The sequence below is a fragment of the Odocoileus virginianus genome, chromosome 15 (genome assembly GCF_023699985.2).
Source record: "Odocoileus virginianus isolate 20LAN1187 ecotype Illinois chromosome 15, Ovbor_1.2, whole genome shotgun sequence".
In the NCBI taxonomy this organism is placed as follows: domain Eukaryota; kingdom Metazoa; phylum Chordata; class Mammalia; order Artiodactyla; family Cervidae; genus Odocoileus; species Odocoileus virginianus.
In genome coordinates this window covers 58253082-58272160 of record NC_069688.1, presented here as the reverse complement: position 1 = coordinate 58272160, position 19079 = coordinate 58253082, and the positions used below count along the sequence as shown (strand labels likewise).

Here is a 19079-nt window from a genome sequence, read left to right as displayed (position 1 = left end):
CTGCTAACACAACATCCATTCTGCAGCCTATGGATCAAGAAGCAATTTCGACTTTCAAGTTTCATTTTATAAGAAATAGATTTCATAAGGCTACAGCTGCCAGAGATAGCAATTCCTCTGATAGATGTGTCACTGTGGATTTAACCAACAGCCTAAATCTGGCTCTTTGAAGTGATGAGTTCATACTGGATCAATAAAATTCGGCTATAATAAGCTACTTCTGGACATAAAATTGGGCTGGAATTTTTATATGATTTGTTGTTGTTCAGTAACTCAGACGTGTCTGACTGTTTGTGACCCCTTGGACTGCAGCACACCAGGCTTCCCTGTCTTTTACTGTCTCCGAGTTTGCTCAAACTCAAGCCCATCGAATCAATGATGCCATCCAACCATCTCATCCTCTGTCTCATCCTCATCTCATTCCCTTCTCCTCCTGCCTTCAATCTTTCCCAGCATCAGGGTCTTTCCCAATGAGTCAGCTCTCAGCATCAGGTGGCCAAAATATTGGAGTTTAGGCTTTAGCATCAGTCCTTACAATGAAAATTCAGAGCTGATTTTCTTAAGGATGGACTGGTTTGATCCCCTTGCTGTCCAAGGGACTCTCAAGAGTTTTCTCCAACACCACAGTTCAAACGCACCAATTCTTTGGTGCTCAGACGTCTTTATGATCCAACTCTCACCTCCTTACATGAATACTGGAAAAACCACAGCTTTGACTAGAGGGACCTTTGTTGGCAAAGCGATGTGTCTGCTTTTTTAAATATGCTGTCTAGGTTTCTCATAGTTTTTCTTCCAAGAAGCAAGTGTCTTAATTACATGGCTGCAGTCACCATCCACAGTAATTTTGGAGCCCAAGAAAATCAAGTCTGTCACTGTTTCCATTTTTCCCCCATCTATTTGCCATGAAGTGATGGGACCAGATGCCATGATCTTAGTTTTTTGAATGGTGAATTTTAAGCCAGCTTTCTCACTCTCCTCTTTCACCTTCATCAAGAGGTTCTTTAATTCCTCTTCGCTTTCTCCCATTAAGACGGTAAAGGATCTGCCTGCAATGCAGGTAGACCCAGGTTTGATCGCTGTGTTGGAAAGATCCCCTGGAGAAGGGAATGGCAGCCCACTCTAGTGTTCTTGCCTAGAGTATTTTGTGGACAGAGGAGCCTGGCAGGCTACAGTCCTTGAGGTGGCAAAGAGTTGGACACGACTGAGCAACTAACACTTTATATGATTACTACCCCTAACAAGCAAAGAAATATAAATAATTGTGAATATTCTGGAGAAAATGAATAGTATTCAATTAGATTGCCTTGTATGGAATTAGTAATATTACAAGGGAGGAAAATAAGGTGGAAAGAAACGCGAACACTTTAAGGAATGTTCTCAGGCTTCCCAGGTAGCACTAGTGGTAAAGAACCTGCCTGCCAATCCAGGAGAGGTAAGAGATGCGGGTTCAAACCCTGGGCAGGGAAGATCCCCTGGTGGAGGGCATGGGAACCCACTCCAGTAGTCTTGCTTGGAGAACCCCATGGACAGAGGAGCCTGGTGGGCAACGAACAGTCCATAGGCTCCTCTGGAAAGAGTCAGACACAACTTAACATGTACATACATTCAGCTGAACACTGAAAAACAAAATAGCTAGTTTTGTAGGTATCATCTATTTATACAATAAAGTTCCCTAAATAATATCTCTTATGAAAATGAAATACATTGCTTCATGACTTAAGGTTTCATTTTATAAATGAAATACATTGCTTCATGACTTAAGGTTTTATTTTATAACTTTTCCACAAAACATATAAAGTCCCCCATATTCATCTTTTATGGTTCTTAGAGACACAATAATCATTGGTTGACTTTTTAAAGACTTTTTCTAAAGAGAAAAAAATGCAAATGCCCAAAATAAAATTATTAATTAATTTCAAATTTTGAGAGATTGAAAATTTAAAGCTAAAGCCTAACCATGAAAGCAGAAATATAATTAACCAGTATACACTTAACCAGTTTATTACTTAAAATCTTAAAAATCTTATTTAAAATTGAGCTGCTCTTCCCAAAGTTCAGTAAAAATTAAAAAAAAATAATTTAGTGATATTAATCACTAAATTAATATAAAAATGGAATAATATACAAGTTGTTAATAAGCACTTCAACACAAATGTCAGTAACAAACTCACAGTCACAAAGTCCCAGAAAAACCATACTTATATCCTACAGGTGTAAACAAGTTTAAATAATTTTCCACATAAGAAGTACAAAGTCCACATTCATAGGGAACTTCAGTATATTTCATTTTGGTAAAAACCAGAATAGATTCAGTTGAGATGTGGATAATACTAAAGATAATTATAAATGATTGCTCACATTCAGCCTCATTTTAGAAAATAGAGAGCCAAATGGCATTACATTTAAATTCATCATGAAATTTTCATAATGGAGCTAGCTTTAAACACTGGAGGCATCCTTGTATGATAAAAGAGAAACAGAGAGAAGAAAGAAACGTTAAAAAAAAAAAAGGCCATTTCTGTATCCAGCCCACATCTAATTTAAGTAACATTATTGATACACTCTCTTACGGAGAAGATTTTAAATAATAATTTGGGCTTTATTAATGAAAATATCCACTTACCGTAGCTTCATTGCAAACTGTGCACTTAACCACATGCTGGTGAAGCTTGCCATCCAAATTGATGAGAGACTGGCACACACGGCAGTTTATGACTGGAATACCGCTGGCATCTGGGCTGACGATGGCTGTATACGGAGGCGGGAGTTCCGCTAAAAAGATAGTAGCCACTGAATCAGTCTCAGAGTTATTACGACTGATTTGAGCATATGAGCAATAGAAGTAAAGCAGAAAACTATTAATAAGTATATCTCCTGTTCTTTATGTTTTTAAAGTTGGCCAACATTATATAGTTTTAGAACAGAAACACACATAGAACTATCACAAAGTAGGATAATTCCTAACTCCTAAAATCCAATTCATGCTTACCTATGTTCACATCTTTTATTAGCCTACACTCAAAAAATCCACTCCATTCCTATGTGCAAATGCCTAGAGTTTATAATAGGAAAGTGATGATTTATGCCTAAGGTAAAAAATCTTACACTAATGATCTGACTCCTATGAAACAGAAATAGTCAATGAAGACAGAGTTTTAAAATCACTTATATATATATGCATAAATTGTATAGTCGCTGAGGTCTGTTTATACTAGAACCAGTGTAATAACTGCTGAATATGATAAGAACGAAATCGAGGTTTGGTGGCAGTCAAGAAGAGACAAAAATGAACTTAGGAAAACTAAACTTACCAACAAGGAACATGTTCTAATTTAATGGAACTATGCTAGTTTCAGACAAAAACAAGAATGAAGTAAATTCAATAATTTTTGTCTCAAACTTTCACCTAACATTAAAATTCTAGGAAATGTTTCAAAGTATTTATGGGTAAAAATAGGTTACCTGGGATTTAGTAGAAATGCTGCAAGAAAAAAATGGGTTAATAGATGAAACAGAAGCAGCAAAATGATGATATTAAAGACACAAAAGATATTTTGTTATTACTACTTTGTGTGTGTTTGAAAATTCCCAGAATACAAAGATACACAAGCGCACACACACAAACATACATGCACACACACGGACACACTATTTTTTTTGAGAGTCCTTAAGATGACTCATTGGGTGATTGGGTAAAGGGTAGAAGCCCAACTTCAGAACTGTGTTCCTCAACCAGAAGTATTATTTGTTACAAAGATCAGAGAAAAGGAAGCTAAATATACTATACCAGGATGGAATTTCTAAAGGGGACTTGCCTAACCTCATTGTGTGGCTATCTTAACTACAGGCACAGGAGGCCCTTTCAAGGCAAAGTATTGTCACAGGCCACCTAGAAAAGTCTACACCTCAATACACGATTGAATCCCCACTAAAGAGAACTGATAGGTTCAGAGGCTTCTGTGACACTACAAAATACAATCACAGTAGCTAATCACGAAAAGAGATATTTTTGGAATAGAGATTTTTCTATCCAATGGATTAGATTCTGAACTCTGTGATACTTTGAGCTGATAGAACTGAATTAGAGAACAGCACATTATGGTATGTTCAAAAATACCACATATTACCACCTGGCAGGCTTGGGGTACATCATGGAGATATATTTAGACTTAAAAAGGATTAGTAACAAGTGATATTCATTCAAATATTCATAATAAGCCAAATTTCTGTAGCAGTTAAGTCTTTGAAAGAGGCCACATTGGAAATGATAATATGCGCACATCTCTGGGAGGCTTATACCAGGATGCTGCCAAACACTGAACTTAAAAAGAAGCTGTAGATGTCTAAATTATAAAAATAATTTTAAATCCTTGGAAGAATTTAAGGCTGATGCGGTGACCTGTAATGTATTAATCAAGAAGAAAAAATGAGTTAAAGGATCAATGTGTCAGCAGTACATTTGAGCCCCTTGCAATTTGCAGATTACTCTATCAGAACTCAATAAAGACAGTATTGTCCTGGGAAATAGAATACACACCTTACTAGAAATTCAAGACACACTGCCTGGTATGCAACAATAAATATTGCTTTAATAACAGTTAGCAATAGCATTATTAATAAAAGCTTCCTCTTTTGCCTTGAGGATGAGGGGGAAAGGCCACATATTAAAGCCACAAATAATGATGGTAAAATCCATCCATTTCAACAGGCAAAAGTTTTGCTCAATGGAATCTTGTAAAGATTTCAATGGTTGATCTCTGAAGCATTTGAAGTCTATCAGAACCAACAAAATCCTGTGAACTTTTCCTCTAAGATTTGCACTACATAATTTTTAACCTGTAAAAAAAGAAAAGCTTTCAATGACAAAATTATGATCAAACCTTCTGGAGGTTTGGGAAATTGAAGGAGAGGGGTAAAGAATGAGTGAGGATTAGAAGTCTAATGGGACTTATGGGAGAGACTAAAGCCTCCATGAGGCCAGGGCCATGTCTGACTTGCTCAGGTCAGATTCAGCGCTTGTCACAGTGCCTGATCTATGGCAGATGCTCACTACACATTTACGGAATGAATGGTGGGTGAGTAAGTGAATCGCTGAAATTTAATGGACTCGTCTATTTCTCTTGGGAAAATGACACCGAAGTATTTCACCACCACTCTCCTTAGAGAGGAGCTGGGACGCTAGCAGAGGAGCACAGCTTGACTGTGAAAAAGGCTTTCTCCTGTATGTAGACTAACCGCTCCAAAACACCCACAGGTGTTTTGACAGGGCGGGGATTAGGAGACATTGGCCTGGTCCGCCAGATAAGTGCAATCAACCCAAGAGATCAATAGAATGACAGATGTTACAGCCTAATCGCTCCACTAAACAGTGCTTTCAGGCCTACCGTTTCCATTTTCTGTCCATTACTTCAGCCCTAAACTGATTTAGAGATATATCTTGTACTTTTATCTCAAGGAAACCTTCACCTATAACTATAATCCCTCTTGAAAAGGACTTGTAATTCTAGAAGTTTGTTTCACAGTCAGTAAACCTGCAGTAATTAGCAACTTAGATTGTTCATTTTATTTCTTTTCACTTTAAAACAGCCAACAGATCACCACTATTATATCTATTTTAAATGTTTGCCCTGTGTCTAAAAAGTCCACTGCAATCTCAGAATGTGGGATCGCTGGATATTAAGAGACACAAAAGTTCTTCATTTTGGAAGAGTCTTACCTGTTATTTAAACAATAATCATTTTTTCTATGTGGGTTGCCTAAGTGAAAAATTTTTTTCCTCCATGTGAACAATATTTATTAAAGCGGTAGTCTTCAAACCTGAACCACTCTGCACAAAGTTCCAGAATTGTACAATGTTAGAAATTTATGCAATCTTAGCCTAATACATAGCCTAATTTATTCATTTTATGGAAGAGAAAACTGAAGCCCTAAAATTCTAACTTTTGGATAAACTTTTATATAGCACTTCAGCAAAACCAAGAGCTGAATCTTCCCCAGGGGTCTCTTCATGATGAAAGCTGCCTTTTTTAAAGAGTAATGATTTAATATATGGAAAAGATTTAAGGACTAGTTAAAGGGGACTGGGGGATAAGAAAGAATAGTCAGGGAAAATGAAGATTAGAATATAATATGAAGAAACAATTCGTTCATGATAAAAATTTCATAGAAAAACAGACTCATAAAATAGACAAGATAAAATAATATAGACCACAAGACACACATAATGGTCTTCCTTAAAGCACTCAAAAAGAGCCATTATTATTCTGTAAACCCAAAGTGATCAAATTACACTTTCCCATCATAAACACTGACCTGAAATTTATCTATTTCAAGCCAAAAAAGTCCCTATTTCCAGCTAAGTCATTCTGGTACAATAATCCATACTTCATTCTTTACCAGATGTACTCAGATATAGCATTTTAAAGGTTGAAAATGTTTTGCTGGATAACTCTGGTCTTTATTACCTCAGTTATCCCTTTATAAATCTCTGCAACGGCAATATTGTCCAGTTTAATCCACTTATTTCACTAATATACTCTTCATATGCATTTGTTCAGGCTCTTGACAAAGATACTGTATCAGAATTGAAAAGTGACATCAGATTAAACTAAGAGGTATTTTATAACACCATGATTATAAGATGAGCAAGAAAAGTATAAAGAACCAGCCTGCAAGGAAAACTCTGGCTTTTTCTCCTCCATAGGATCTTTGTAAACAGCATAGTCAGGGGCAGGGTGCACCCAGATGCTATGGAATATGTAGTTCCTGTATAAAATGTCTCCAGTCCAGCTCAACACAAAGAAAGAGAAGACCACCTTCTGTTCCTACCCTCTCTGAAACCAAAGGAATAAGATTATTCCAGGAGGCTCCTGGGTTCTTCTAGAACCATCATACCCTCAGAAGGATCCATCTGGCTGAAGCCAGTTTGCACGGTAAATGTGCTAGCTATTAGGTTACCAACTCTCAGCTCCAAATTCACATTCTATGCTTTGTCATACCGGAACTAAAACTCTGCAAACCACATTTTTTCTTTGCCAGTTGTCTGCAGGTTATATTCTGTTAATAGGAGGGGATAAAACAGAAACTGCAAGGTTGAAGAAAAAAGAAGGGACTTGCACTATTTTCCCCAGGTATATAAAATCTTTCTTCAGAGCTCAGAAAAACATCAGCACCAGCTGGTTGGTGCCTCTTGGAAGTCATGTTTCAATTATGTTCCACTAAATTACTAAATTTTATTTTTTTATTTTTTTAATTGGAGGAAAATTGCTTTACAACATTGTGTTGGTTTCCGCTATACAACAATGCAAATCAGTCATAATTATATACATACACACATATATATGTATATATATCCTCTCCATCCATCCCAGCTCCAGACAGGGCTCCCTGTATCATACAGCAGTTTCTCACTAGCTATCTATTTCACGCATGATCTTGTATATATGTCAATGCTATTTTCCCAGTTTGCCCCATCCTCTGCTTTCCTTGCCACAAGATCATTCTCTACATCTGTGTCTCCATTTCTTGCATGGAAATAGATTCAACAATTCAACAATACTCTATTTCTAGATTCCATATGTATGTTTTAATATACATTGTTTTTTTCTTTATTATTCATTTCACCCTAGGTTCATCCACCTCTCTACAACAGACTCAGATTTGTTCCATTTTATGGCTGAGCAGTATCCCAATCCTCTTCATCCATTCATCTGTTGATGGACATCTAGGTTGATTCTGTGTCCTGGCTCTTGTAAACAGTGCTGAAATGAACACTGGGGCACATGTGTCTTTTTGAATTGTGGTTTTCTCAGGGTATATGTGCAGTAGTAGGATTGCTTGGCTACATGGTGGATTTATTCTTAAGTTTTTTATGGAATTGCCATACTGTTCTCCACAATGAGTGGAGTTTGTATAAGTTTGTATTTCCACCTGCATTCCCTTTTCTCCACATCCTCTCCAGCATTTATTATTTGTAGAATTTTTAATGATGGCCATTCCAATTGATGTAAGGTGACACCTCATTTTAGTTTTGACTTGCATTTCTCTGATAATGAGTGATCTTGAGCATCATTTCACATGTTTTTTGGCCCTCTGTATGTCTTCCATGGAGAAATGTCTGTTAGTTCTTCTGACAATTTTTTAAATTGAATTATCTGTTTTTCTTATATTGAGCTGCATGCATGTGTATTTTGTATATATTTGGGGGATTAATCCATTGTCAGTGACTTTGTTTACAATTATTTGCTCCCAATCTGAAGGTTGTGTTTTCACCTTATTTATAGTCTCTTTTGCTGTGCAAAAGCTTTTAAGTATAATTAGGTCTCATTTGTTTATATTTGTTATTATTTACATTATTCTAGGAGGTGGCTCAGATAGGATTCTGCTGTGATTTATGTCAAAGAGTATACTGCCTATGAGCTTCATGTGGTGATTTAGTTGCTCAGTCACGTCCAACTCTTGCAACTCCCAGGCTCCTCTGTCCATGGGATTTCCCAGCAAGAATATTGGACTGGGTTTCCATTTCCTTCTTCAGGGGATCATTCTGACCCAGGTATTAAACCCAGGTTTTATACTTTATGGCATTACATTTAAGTCATTAATCCAATTTGAGTTTATTATTTGTACATGGTGTTTGGAAGTGTTCTAATTTCACTGTTTCATATGTAGCTCTCCAGTTTTCCCAGCACCACTTATTGAAGAGGCTGTCTTTCCGCCACTGTATATTCTTGCATCCTTTTTCAAAGATAAGGTACACACATATGTGTGGATTTATCTCCAGACTATATATATTGTTCCATTTGTCTATATTTTTGTTCTTGTGCCAGTACCATACTGCCTTGATGACCGTAGCTTTGTGGTATAGTCTGAAGTCAGGAGGGTTGATTCCTCCAATCTGTTTTTCTTTCAGAAAAATTGCTTTGGCTATTCGGGGTCTTTTGTGATTCTACACAAATTGTAAATTTTTTTCTTCTAGTTCTATGAAAAAACTCCATTAATAAATTGATAGGGATTGCATTGAATATGCAGAGGGCTTTGGGCAGTATAGTCATTTTCACAATATTGCTTCTTCCAACCTAAGAACATGTTATATCTCTCCATCTGTTTATTTTTTATTTCTTTCATCAGTGTCTTATAGTTTTCTGCATACAGGTCTTTTGTCTTTTTGAGTGAGTGAAGTCGCTCAGTCGTGTCCAACTGTTTGTGACCCCATGGACTATAGCCTACCAGGCTCCTCTCCAGGATTCTCCAGGTAAGAATACTGGAGTGGGTTGCCATTTCCTTCTCCAGGAGATCTTCCCAACCCAGGGAATGAACCCAGGTCTCCCGCATTGTAGGCAGATGCTTTACCGTCTGAGCCACCAGGGAAGGATTTTTTTTCTTTTTTTGTCTCTTCATATAGAATTATTCCAAGCTATTTTATTCTTTTTGTTACAATGGTGAATGGGATTATTTCCTTAATTTCCCTTTCTGATTTTTCATTGTTACTGTTTAAGATTACAAGGGATTTCTGTGTATTAATTTTATATCCTGAACCTTTGCTCTATTCATTGATTCATTCTACTAGTTTTCTGGTGGCCTCATTAGGGTTTTCTATGTATAGTATCATGTCATCTGCAAACAGTGACAGTTACATTTTTCTTTTCCAATCTGGATTCCTTTCTTTTTCTTCTCTGATTGCTGTGGCTAGGACTTTCAAAACTATGTGGAATAATAGTGGTGAAAGTGGGAAACTTTGTCTTGTTCCTGCTCTTAGAGGAAATGCTTTCAGCTTTTAACCATTGAGAATAATATTTGCAGTAGGTTTGTGGTATATGGCCTTTATTATGCTGAAGTAGATTCCTTCTATGTGGTTTTCTAGAGGGCTTTTCTTAAATCACAAATGAGTATTGAATTTTGTTGAAAGTTTCTCTGCATCTATTGAGATGATCATATGGTTTTTGCCTTTCAGTTTGTTAATATTGAGTATCACAAAGATTGACTTGGGTATATTGAAGAGTCCTTGCATCCCTGGGAATAACCCCACTTGATCATGCTGTATGATCCTTTTCATATGTTGTTAAGTTCTGTTTGCTAGAATTTTGTTCAGGATTCTTACATCTATGCTCATCAGTGATACTAGCTTATAAGTTTATTTTTTGTGATATCTTTATCTGGTTTTGCTATCAGGGTGATGGTGGCCTCATAGAATGAGTTTGAAGTTCTCTTCCATCTGTGATTTTTTGGAAGAGTTTAAGCAGGAAAGGTATTAGCTCTTCTCCAGTCATTTGATAGAATTCACCTGTGAAGCCATCTGGCCCTGGACTTTTGCTTGTTGGAAATTTTTTTTATCACAGTTTTGGTTTCAGTGCTTGTGACTGGTCTGTTAATATTTCCTATTTCTTCCTGGTTCAGTCCTGCAAGGTTGTAATTTTCTACAAATTTGTCTGCTTATTCCAAGAAGTCCATTTAGTGGCAGATAGTTGCTCATAGTAGTCTCTTATGATCCTTTGTATTTCTGCATTGTCTACTGTAACTTCTCCTTTTTCATTTCTGATTTTATTGATTTGAGTCTTCTCCCTTTTTTTTCTTGATGACTGTGGGTAATAGTTTGCCAAATTTGTTTATCTTCTCAAAATTCCAGTTTTCAGTCTTATTGATCTTTGCTATTGTTTCCTTCATTTCCTTTTGCTATGGTTTCCTTCATTTCATTTATTTCTGTTTCACCTTTATGATTTCTTTCTTTCTACAAACTTTGGGGGTTTTTTGTTCTTCTTTTTCTAATTGCATTAGGGGTAAGATTAGGTTATTTATTTGATGTATTTCTCATTTCTTGAGGAATGCTTGTATTGCTATAAACTTCCATGTTAACATTGCTTCTACTGCATCCTACAGGCTTTGAGTTGTTGTGTTTTATTGTCCTTGGTTTTTAGGTATTTTTTATTTCCTCTTTGATTTCTCAAAACACATAACTGGGCATGGCACTACCCTTCAGAGAGACAAGATCCAGCCCCACCCACTACAACACGGGCATCGTCCTCCCCACCAGGAAACCTTCACAAGGCACTTGTCCAACCCCACCTACTGGGGGCGGACCTCACGAACAAGAGGAAGTATGGCCTTGAAGCCTGCAGAAAGGAGACTTTAAACACAGTAAATTAAACAAAGTGAAAAGACAGAGAAATAAACAGCAGATGAAGGAGCATGGTAAGAATCCACAAAACAATGAAGAGGAAATAGGCAGTCTACCTGAAAAAGAATTAAGAGTAATGATGGTAAAGAGGATCCCAAATTGGAAATAAAATGGAGGCACAGATGAATGGAGGCACAGATCAAGAAGATACAGAAATGTTTAACAAGGACCTAGTAGAAATGAAGAACAGAAAATCAACAATGAACAACATAATAACTGAAATAAAAAATATACTAGAGTGAACCAAAAGCAGAATAACAGAGGCAAAAGAATGGATAAATGAGCTGGAAGATATGGTGGAAATAAATGAGGCAGAGCAGAATAAAGTATGAAAAGAAATGAGAACAGTGTCAGAGACCTCTGGAACAACATTAAGGGCACCATTATTTGAATTATAGGAATCCTAGAAGAAGAAGAGAAAAAGAAACTTGGGATGGGGCCATCTAATTATACCCAGACAGACCTGACAATGTTAAACTCCTGAGTCACTCTGAGCCTCCTCTGTGAGTGAAACACAACATTCCTTCTTATGTCTGAGAATATGAGCCTCCCTTAAAGGAAAACTGTAGTAATCTCACCTGAAGCAATTATCTTACAAGGAGACAACCACTGGCCTTGAGATCCATCTAAATACTTTGGTGCCTCAACACTTATAAACTAGGATCAGATCTCAACAAGCTTTAGGAGGACAGGTACAAAGTGTGACTCAGAAAGAAGCAACTTGTGCATCAAAAGAATTGCAATGTTTTGATAATATATATTGTTAGAAAGCTAGAGAATATATGTGGGAGTGAATCTTATAGGGGTTAAAGCAAAGATGATGGAATACAATACTGAATCAAACCAAACTTAATAATACAGAGTACCTGCCAGATATCTGGATTCAATGCATTTTTAAGCTGGAAGTGGCTCTATCAGTTTACTTGTTGATTGGTGAGACCTGGTCTTACATTTAATGAGGCTGAAATGTCAAAACAGCCCCAACATGATGCAGAAAAAGCAGTCAAAAGTTTTAAGAAGTCAGGAATGTTAGACTGAATTTATCATAGGATATCTGTACTCCACACCACACTGCATTCCTTGAGAGAAACCCAAAGTTAAAGTTATACCTTTAACTATGGTACTGATTTATACATTACTTAGGAGAACAAAAGTATTCTGCTGTGGTGGGTCTCCTACCACAGCATTCTCTAGGCCACGCATTCCAGTGCAGGGTGACTCCCACTGAGATGATGTAATTCCAGAGTGAAAGTGGTCAAAGGGCAGCATCTAAGAGTCAAAGACAAGGTGGGTGCATTTATTCTAATGGGAAAGAGTGGATATTATAAAATTTTGATCCACAAGGGCCTTTGGCTCATTAAAACAAGCTTAAGAATGAAATGGACTGGTAACCTAGACAAATGCTATTTTTTCGTTACATAAAATAGAAAAATTGAGGTCTTAAAACCAGCAACCTGACTTGAGTAGCCACAGTGGCGAGTCAGTCTTGCAACCAGTTTCCAACAAAGGCATGTTCACAGATCCAGAGAATCTTTATTGAGGGTTTGTTGATGTTTCTGAGAAATGAGCCAGCAACACTACTAAAAGTATGTATTAGAAGTCTCCGAGTCTTCCCTAAAGAGACCTGAGACCATTTACTAGAGTGACTGTTCACTGGGGAAAAAGAAAATACCCAGATATTTCCATTATTACTAGAAATTGGCTTGTAAATGGTGCTGATTCCTCAAGACTCAAAACTCCATTATGGCCCACCAGGTTATCGATGGCCATCGGGTTATAGATCAAGGGTCCCCTGGGCCACAGACTGGTATCATAACAGGCCCATAGCCTGTTAGGAACAGGGCCACACAGCAGGGGGTGAGCAGAGGGCAAGCAAGCGAAGTTTCATCTATAGTTATAGTCACTCCCCATTGCTTGCATGACCGCCTGAGCGGTAATCCAATGCTGCCACCTCCATCAAATCAGAGGCAGCATTAGATTCTCATGGGAGCATGAACCCTACTGTGAACTGTGCATGTGAGGGATCTAGACGCTGGAGAACAAGCTCAGGGCTCCCAGTGACTTGCGTCTCAGTGAGTTGTATAATTATTTCATTATATATCATAAAGCAGAAACACTGCACACATAATAGAAATAAAGCACACAATAAATGCAATGTGTTTGAAACATCCCAAAACCAATGTCCTGCCCCCCCCCCCAAGTCCATGGAAAGACTGTCTTCCAGGAAACTGGTCCCCGGTGCCAGAAAGGAAAAGGACTGCTATTATAAACGTAGTCTTACCCCAGATCCACCCCTACTGGTCAAGTGGATCTGGGCACCCACTTTGAAGTTATTTTCCTGGTTCCTGAATATATTATTGGGACAGACCTTGCTGTCAACCATCAAAATACCTAAATTGACTTTCTGGTCCATAGAGTAAGGCAGGAAGGGTCACAAAAAGCAACTACCAAAAGCAACTCCACATTCCTAGGAGGACTACAGAGAGAGTGCCACTCTGAAAGATACAGGAGTGGTGATAACTGTCACATCTTCGTCCAACTCATTTATTTACTAAGTTTGACTGTTGCTGCAAGGAAATTCTAGTTTTGGAACTTAGGAGAAATGATATAAGCCCCCTCGATGAGCTCTGATGCTAGAGAAAGTCAAGAGGGCTTCAGCTATAATTAGCCAAAAAGCAGCAGTAGCCAGCCAGGCCCTCTATGATGGATTTCCAGGAGTCAGTAAGCACTCAGTCACAAGTACTTAAGCATCTGTTCTGTATCTGGTACTGTACTGAATGTATTTCAGGGGTATCACCAGAAGAAGACATACTCCAGGGCTCAAAGAGCTCACATTCTTAACATGTAGAAAGACAGTTAAAATGGCAAGTAGATTTTGGTGTGGTAAATGCTCTAATTAGGATGCACACACAGGGGATGTGGGGGGGGGTGCTACAGAATAGGGCATATAAATCCAACGAAGGAACAGTATGTCAGGAGTGAGGAATAGAGGAAGGAAGAGTGGTGACAAAGTCACTTTAGCACAATCTAGCATTCAAGTATTGCAACTTTTCTATGTATTTAACCGTTAACTCCCTTCTTCAAACAAAAGCCCTGGAAAAACAGCTATACCTTATTAAGTTTGGTTGTGACATCAGCTTGGCATTAACGTCATCAATCTACATCCTAGTGCCTCAGGACTGTTTGTAGGTAGGTGTTCATGTGGGTCCATGGTAGACTCCGGACTTCTCCGGTAGCTCAGCGGGAAAGAATCTGCCTGCAATGCAGGAGCTGCACAAGACACAGGTTCAGTGCCTGGGTCGGGAAGATCCCCTGGAGGAGGGCATGGCAACCTACTCCAGTGTTGTTGTCCGGAGAATTCCATGGACAGAGGAGCCTGGTGGGCTACAATCCATAGGGTCGCAAAGAGTCAGACACAACTGAAGTGACTTAATACACACACACATGCACACGGCATAGACCCCATGGCAACAACAAACCAGGCATTCTTATACAGCCGGTGATGATGAGTACTGAATTCCACTATGGGCAATTGATCTGCTGTTTTCCCCTCCCTGAGTGTTCTTAGGCACTTGGGTTGTATCCTGCTATATAACTGGAGATACTGGCAAGAAATGCCCAATGATCTGCCAATGACCAATTCCTGGATGACAAAAGTTTCTGCTCCTTCTATTTCTCATTAAGCAATATTTTTACCTCATTCTAGTGTATTTCATCAGTGGCACTAGTACTTCCTTCCAGTATTGACAGTTGATAAATTACATATTCTTCTCTCATTTCATCAACTACTATGCTTATTTTTATTGAAAAAAGGAATTTTTTCTGACCCTATATATGTGAAATCATATTGTTTGTATGCATGGCTCCATTCTTAACTTGTTGTTTACAATATTGCTTCCAAGAAAGTATGTGTTTCAAGAAAAATAGAGAGATACTCTTTTTTAGTACAGAAAAATAGTTTCCAAGGCAAAAAAATACTTGCCGAGAAATTCAGACGCTTCTCCTACAGCATGAGAAAACAAATTCCTACTCTGCCACTCTTCCTAGACAGCTCATTTTCACTGTCACAGATTGTGCTCATTTTCTGAGAGAAAGCAAGCCACTCCTTTGCATATAACTAGGTATACACGCTAAATGATCACTTGCAGGTTACAAGTATTCATGAATCACAGCTTTAAAATACATTTAAATATAACTGAACCCAAAATTTGCTTTAAAACATTCTAGATGAGAAAATGTGGGGAGATCAACTCAGTGTATGTGGAAGGGAACAAGCTCAACTGGATTTGTGATGTGTTATTTGCTTAAATACATGACACAGCACAGCATAATGTTAAGCTCTGATAAAATTAGATGATACAATACATGAAGGATTATGTTACACTCAATAGTTTTCTATTTTGAAATACTTCACTCATTAAAAAAAAAATGACCTAAGGATTAATAGATTGTAGACAAAAGCTGTTGCTGTTGTTTAGTCACTAAGTGTTGTCCAACTCTTTGTGACCCCGTGGACCGCAGCACACCAGGCTTCCCTGTCCTTCACTATCTCCTGTAATTTGCTCAAACCCGTGTCCATTAAGATGCCATCCAACCATCTCATCCTGTCACGCTCTTATCCTTCTGCCCTCAATCTTTCCCAGAATCAAGATCTTTTCCAATGTGTCAGCTCTTTGCATCAGGCAGCCGAAGAATTAAAGCTTCAGCTTTAGTATCAGTCCTTCCAATGAATATTCAGGGCTGATTTCCTTTAGCATTACCTGGTCTGATCTCTTTGCTGTCCTAGGGACTCTCAAGAATCTTCTCCAGCACCACAGTTTGAAAGCATAAATTCTCTGGTGCTCAGCCTTCTTTGTGTTCCAACTCTCACATCCATACATGACTACTGGAAAAACCACAGCTTTGACTATACAGACCATTATCAGCAAAGTGATGTCTTTGCTTTCTAATATATTGTCTAGGTTTGTTGTAAATTTCCTTCCAAGGAGCAAGTAACTTTTAATTTCATGGCTGCAGTCACCGTCCGAAGTGATTCTGGAGCCCAAGAAAATAAAATGTTACTGCTTCCACTTTTCCCTTTCTATTAAAATATAAAAAATGAGAAACCACTGAGAAACAGTCCAGAAGTTAGTCCATTAAGGGGCAGGGGGTGGAGCTCCTCACTGTAGCCAGCTGGAAGCACAATGTGGAGCGCCCATCCAGCTCTTGTTCTCACGTCCTTCCAGCTCCTTATAAACCCTTCACTCCCTAAGTAACTTCAAAATCACCATCACGCATCCTTCTTTGTTTTCTCATTCATTCATTCATACAACTGATAACTTGATCAATGCCTAGAATTACACGATCCAGTGCAAAGGACCATGTAGAACTTGGAGAGGAAAGATACAAGAACCCTGTCTCCTTCCTTGTCTTCCTTGGTAAGGTCATGAACACAAATTAAGTTTTAAAATATATAGTAGAAATGTTGAGAGATACTGGTTTGTAAATAAATGTTGTCCAGTAAGAGATTAGAAAGGGTTAAATGGAAAGAAAGGACTTTTGATGAATGGATAGAATTTGAATGTTTCAGTTTCCAAAATCCCTTTCATACTAACCTACCCACAGGAAGCAAAAAGTAAATCTTTGTCTAGAGTAGATTAGTAGTGGCTAATAAATGCTAGTGGTATGAAGCAGTGAGTACGGTCTTAGGAAAAACATACACTTAGCGATACATGTGCGTCTGCATCATTTCCCATATGAAAACAGGATACTTCCTATTAAAGTCTTGACAGTTGGAGTAATGGACCAAATCAAACACAAAAAAATGCAAGGTTCTGCTCCAGGGACCTGTACAGAGATGTAGGGATAGGGTCTAAAAAATAGCATATGTTAAAGTACTCAGGGTCCCAGTCAAGGATAAAATCTACAAGAATCAATAACATAATGTGGCCAAAGTGCTTTCTAATACATTAAATTTTTATAAGGAACATATTTTCATGACTCAAAAATCAATATTCATGCAAAAAATGTAGCTTAGAATTGTTACTCCAATTTCTGTGCTAATTCATTATGTCCCATTTAAAAGATTTCCATGTAAATCATTTTTTTAAAGTCCTTTCAGTGTTTTTTAAGCCTAGTAGAGGTAATAGTAATATACACATGCACATATTCTCATTTCTCCATCTTTTGTACAAAAAAAAGTCTTCGTCGTTCTTCATCTGACGTTTTTCATTTTATTTTATATCCTGGCAATCTTTCCATAAAGGTATGTAGAACTTCCTCATTTCTTTTCCAGCTGCATAGTGTTTCAGTTTGTGTATATATCACAGATTATTGTGGTGGTTTTAAATATGGCTGCAAAATTCTTTGACACTCTTCCCATTAGAATTGAAGTCTACATTTCTTCACCTTACATGCTGCTGCTGCTGCTGCTGCTAAGTTGCTTCAGTTGTGTCCGGCTCTTCACGACCCCATGGACTGCAGCCCACCAGGCTCCTCCGTCCATGGGATTTTCCAGGCAAGAGCACTGGAGTGGGGTGCCATTGCCTTCTCCGCACCTTACATGCAGGTGGCTTATAACTGTTTTGACCAATTAAGCGTGGCAGAAGTGACTTCTTAGACTAAGTCTTAGAAGACTAGGTCTTCCATGAAGCTCATCTTATTTTCAGGCATGTCTGGTAGATTTAATAACCACCTATGTTCTCATTAGAGATTGTCAGTAAATGTAAATACTACTTTTGTTGTGCAAGGCATTGCACAAAGCATTCTATCTATATAGAGAACCAGAACAGGGGCCCTGAATTCTGAAAATCTGGAAAATAGTTTATAGAAAATATTTATAGAAATATAAATTTTAAAAATAATTTTGTATTAACTGGTAGAACCTACACAGCTCAGTAGAAATCAGTGTTTATTTGGGAAATTCTTATGCTCTAGGATTAATAACAACTCAGGTGTCTGTGAAAGTCTCTTATTTTAAATCTGTTCACTATCATTTCTAACTATTGCTTTTCCTCTGGATAGTGAATCTTAGCACTTTAATCTCTGAAATTTTAAAACTTCACCTGTTCAGATGCTGAACTATTAGGAGCTTTCTGTATACTGGTTTTAAATCCATATTATGGATGTGCAAAGCTTAAATATATCAACTTGACAAAGCATGGGAAGAAAAGATATTTTTCCACTACCTTTAGAAATATATATTTTGAATCGAATACTCTAACTGGTCATGTGGCACAGAAAAAATATCACATTCTAGTTGGGCTTCTGATGCTTAAAAGAGCTATGTAACACTCCTTAATGTTCAATATACTGTCTTTGCAATTTTCAAAACTATACTGGAAGAAATAGTAATTTAAGTTAGAAGGGGGCATTGGAAGTAAAAGAATGAGGTAAAAACAAAGATAATAACCAGTCCCTTGGACAGTAAGGAGATCACACCAGTCAATCCTAAAGGAAATCAATCCTGAATATTCACTGGAAGGACTGATGGTGAAGCTGAAATTCCAATACTTTAGCCACCTGATGGGAAGAGCTGACTCATTTGAAAAGACCCTGATGCTGGGAAAAATTGAAGGCAGGAGGAGAAGAGGACAACAGAGAATGAGATGGTTGGATGGCATCACTGACTCAATGGATGTGAGTCTGAGAAAGGTCTGGGAGTTGGTGATGGACAGGGAGGCCTGGCATGCTGCGGTCCATGGGGTCGCAAAGAGTAGGACACGACTGAGCAACTGAACAATGACAAAATTTTAAAGTTAAAGATATTTTTATCTTAGGTATATCTAGATTCCTTACCAAGAACAATTATGTCATGAGATATAAAAGCAAAAGGGAACCACTATATTACCCTTTCTCAAGTGGGAGATGGAGGCCTAGCATTCTAAATTAACTACTCTGAGGTCACAGCTATTAACTGGCTAGAAGAATT

At 37.9% G+C, this 19079-nt stretch overlaps 1 protein-coding gene and 1 long non-coding RNA gene across 2 annotated transcripts in view; one reads left to right on the top strand and one right to left on the bottom strand.

Moving 5' to 3' along the window:
- PIP4P2 (phosphatidylinositol-4,5-bisphosphate 4-phosphatase 2) overlaps positions 1 to 19079 on the bottom strand; it is a 64410-nt gene that overhangs the window by 32008 nt on the left and 13323 nt on the right. The window contains exon 2 of the mRNA XM_020870010.2: positions 2624 to 2772. Coding sequence (XP_020725669.2) covers positions 2624 to 2772 — 149 coding nt within the window. The remainder of the gene's footprint in view (positions 1 to 2623; positions 2773 to 19079) is intronic.
- LOC110122491 (uncharacterized) overlaps positions 1 to 19079 on the top strand; it is a 67850-nt gene that overhangs the window by 45185 nt on the left and 3586 nt on the right. The gene's annotated exons all lie outside the window — the stretch shown is intronic.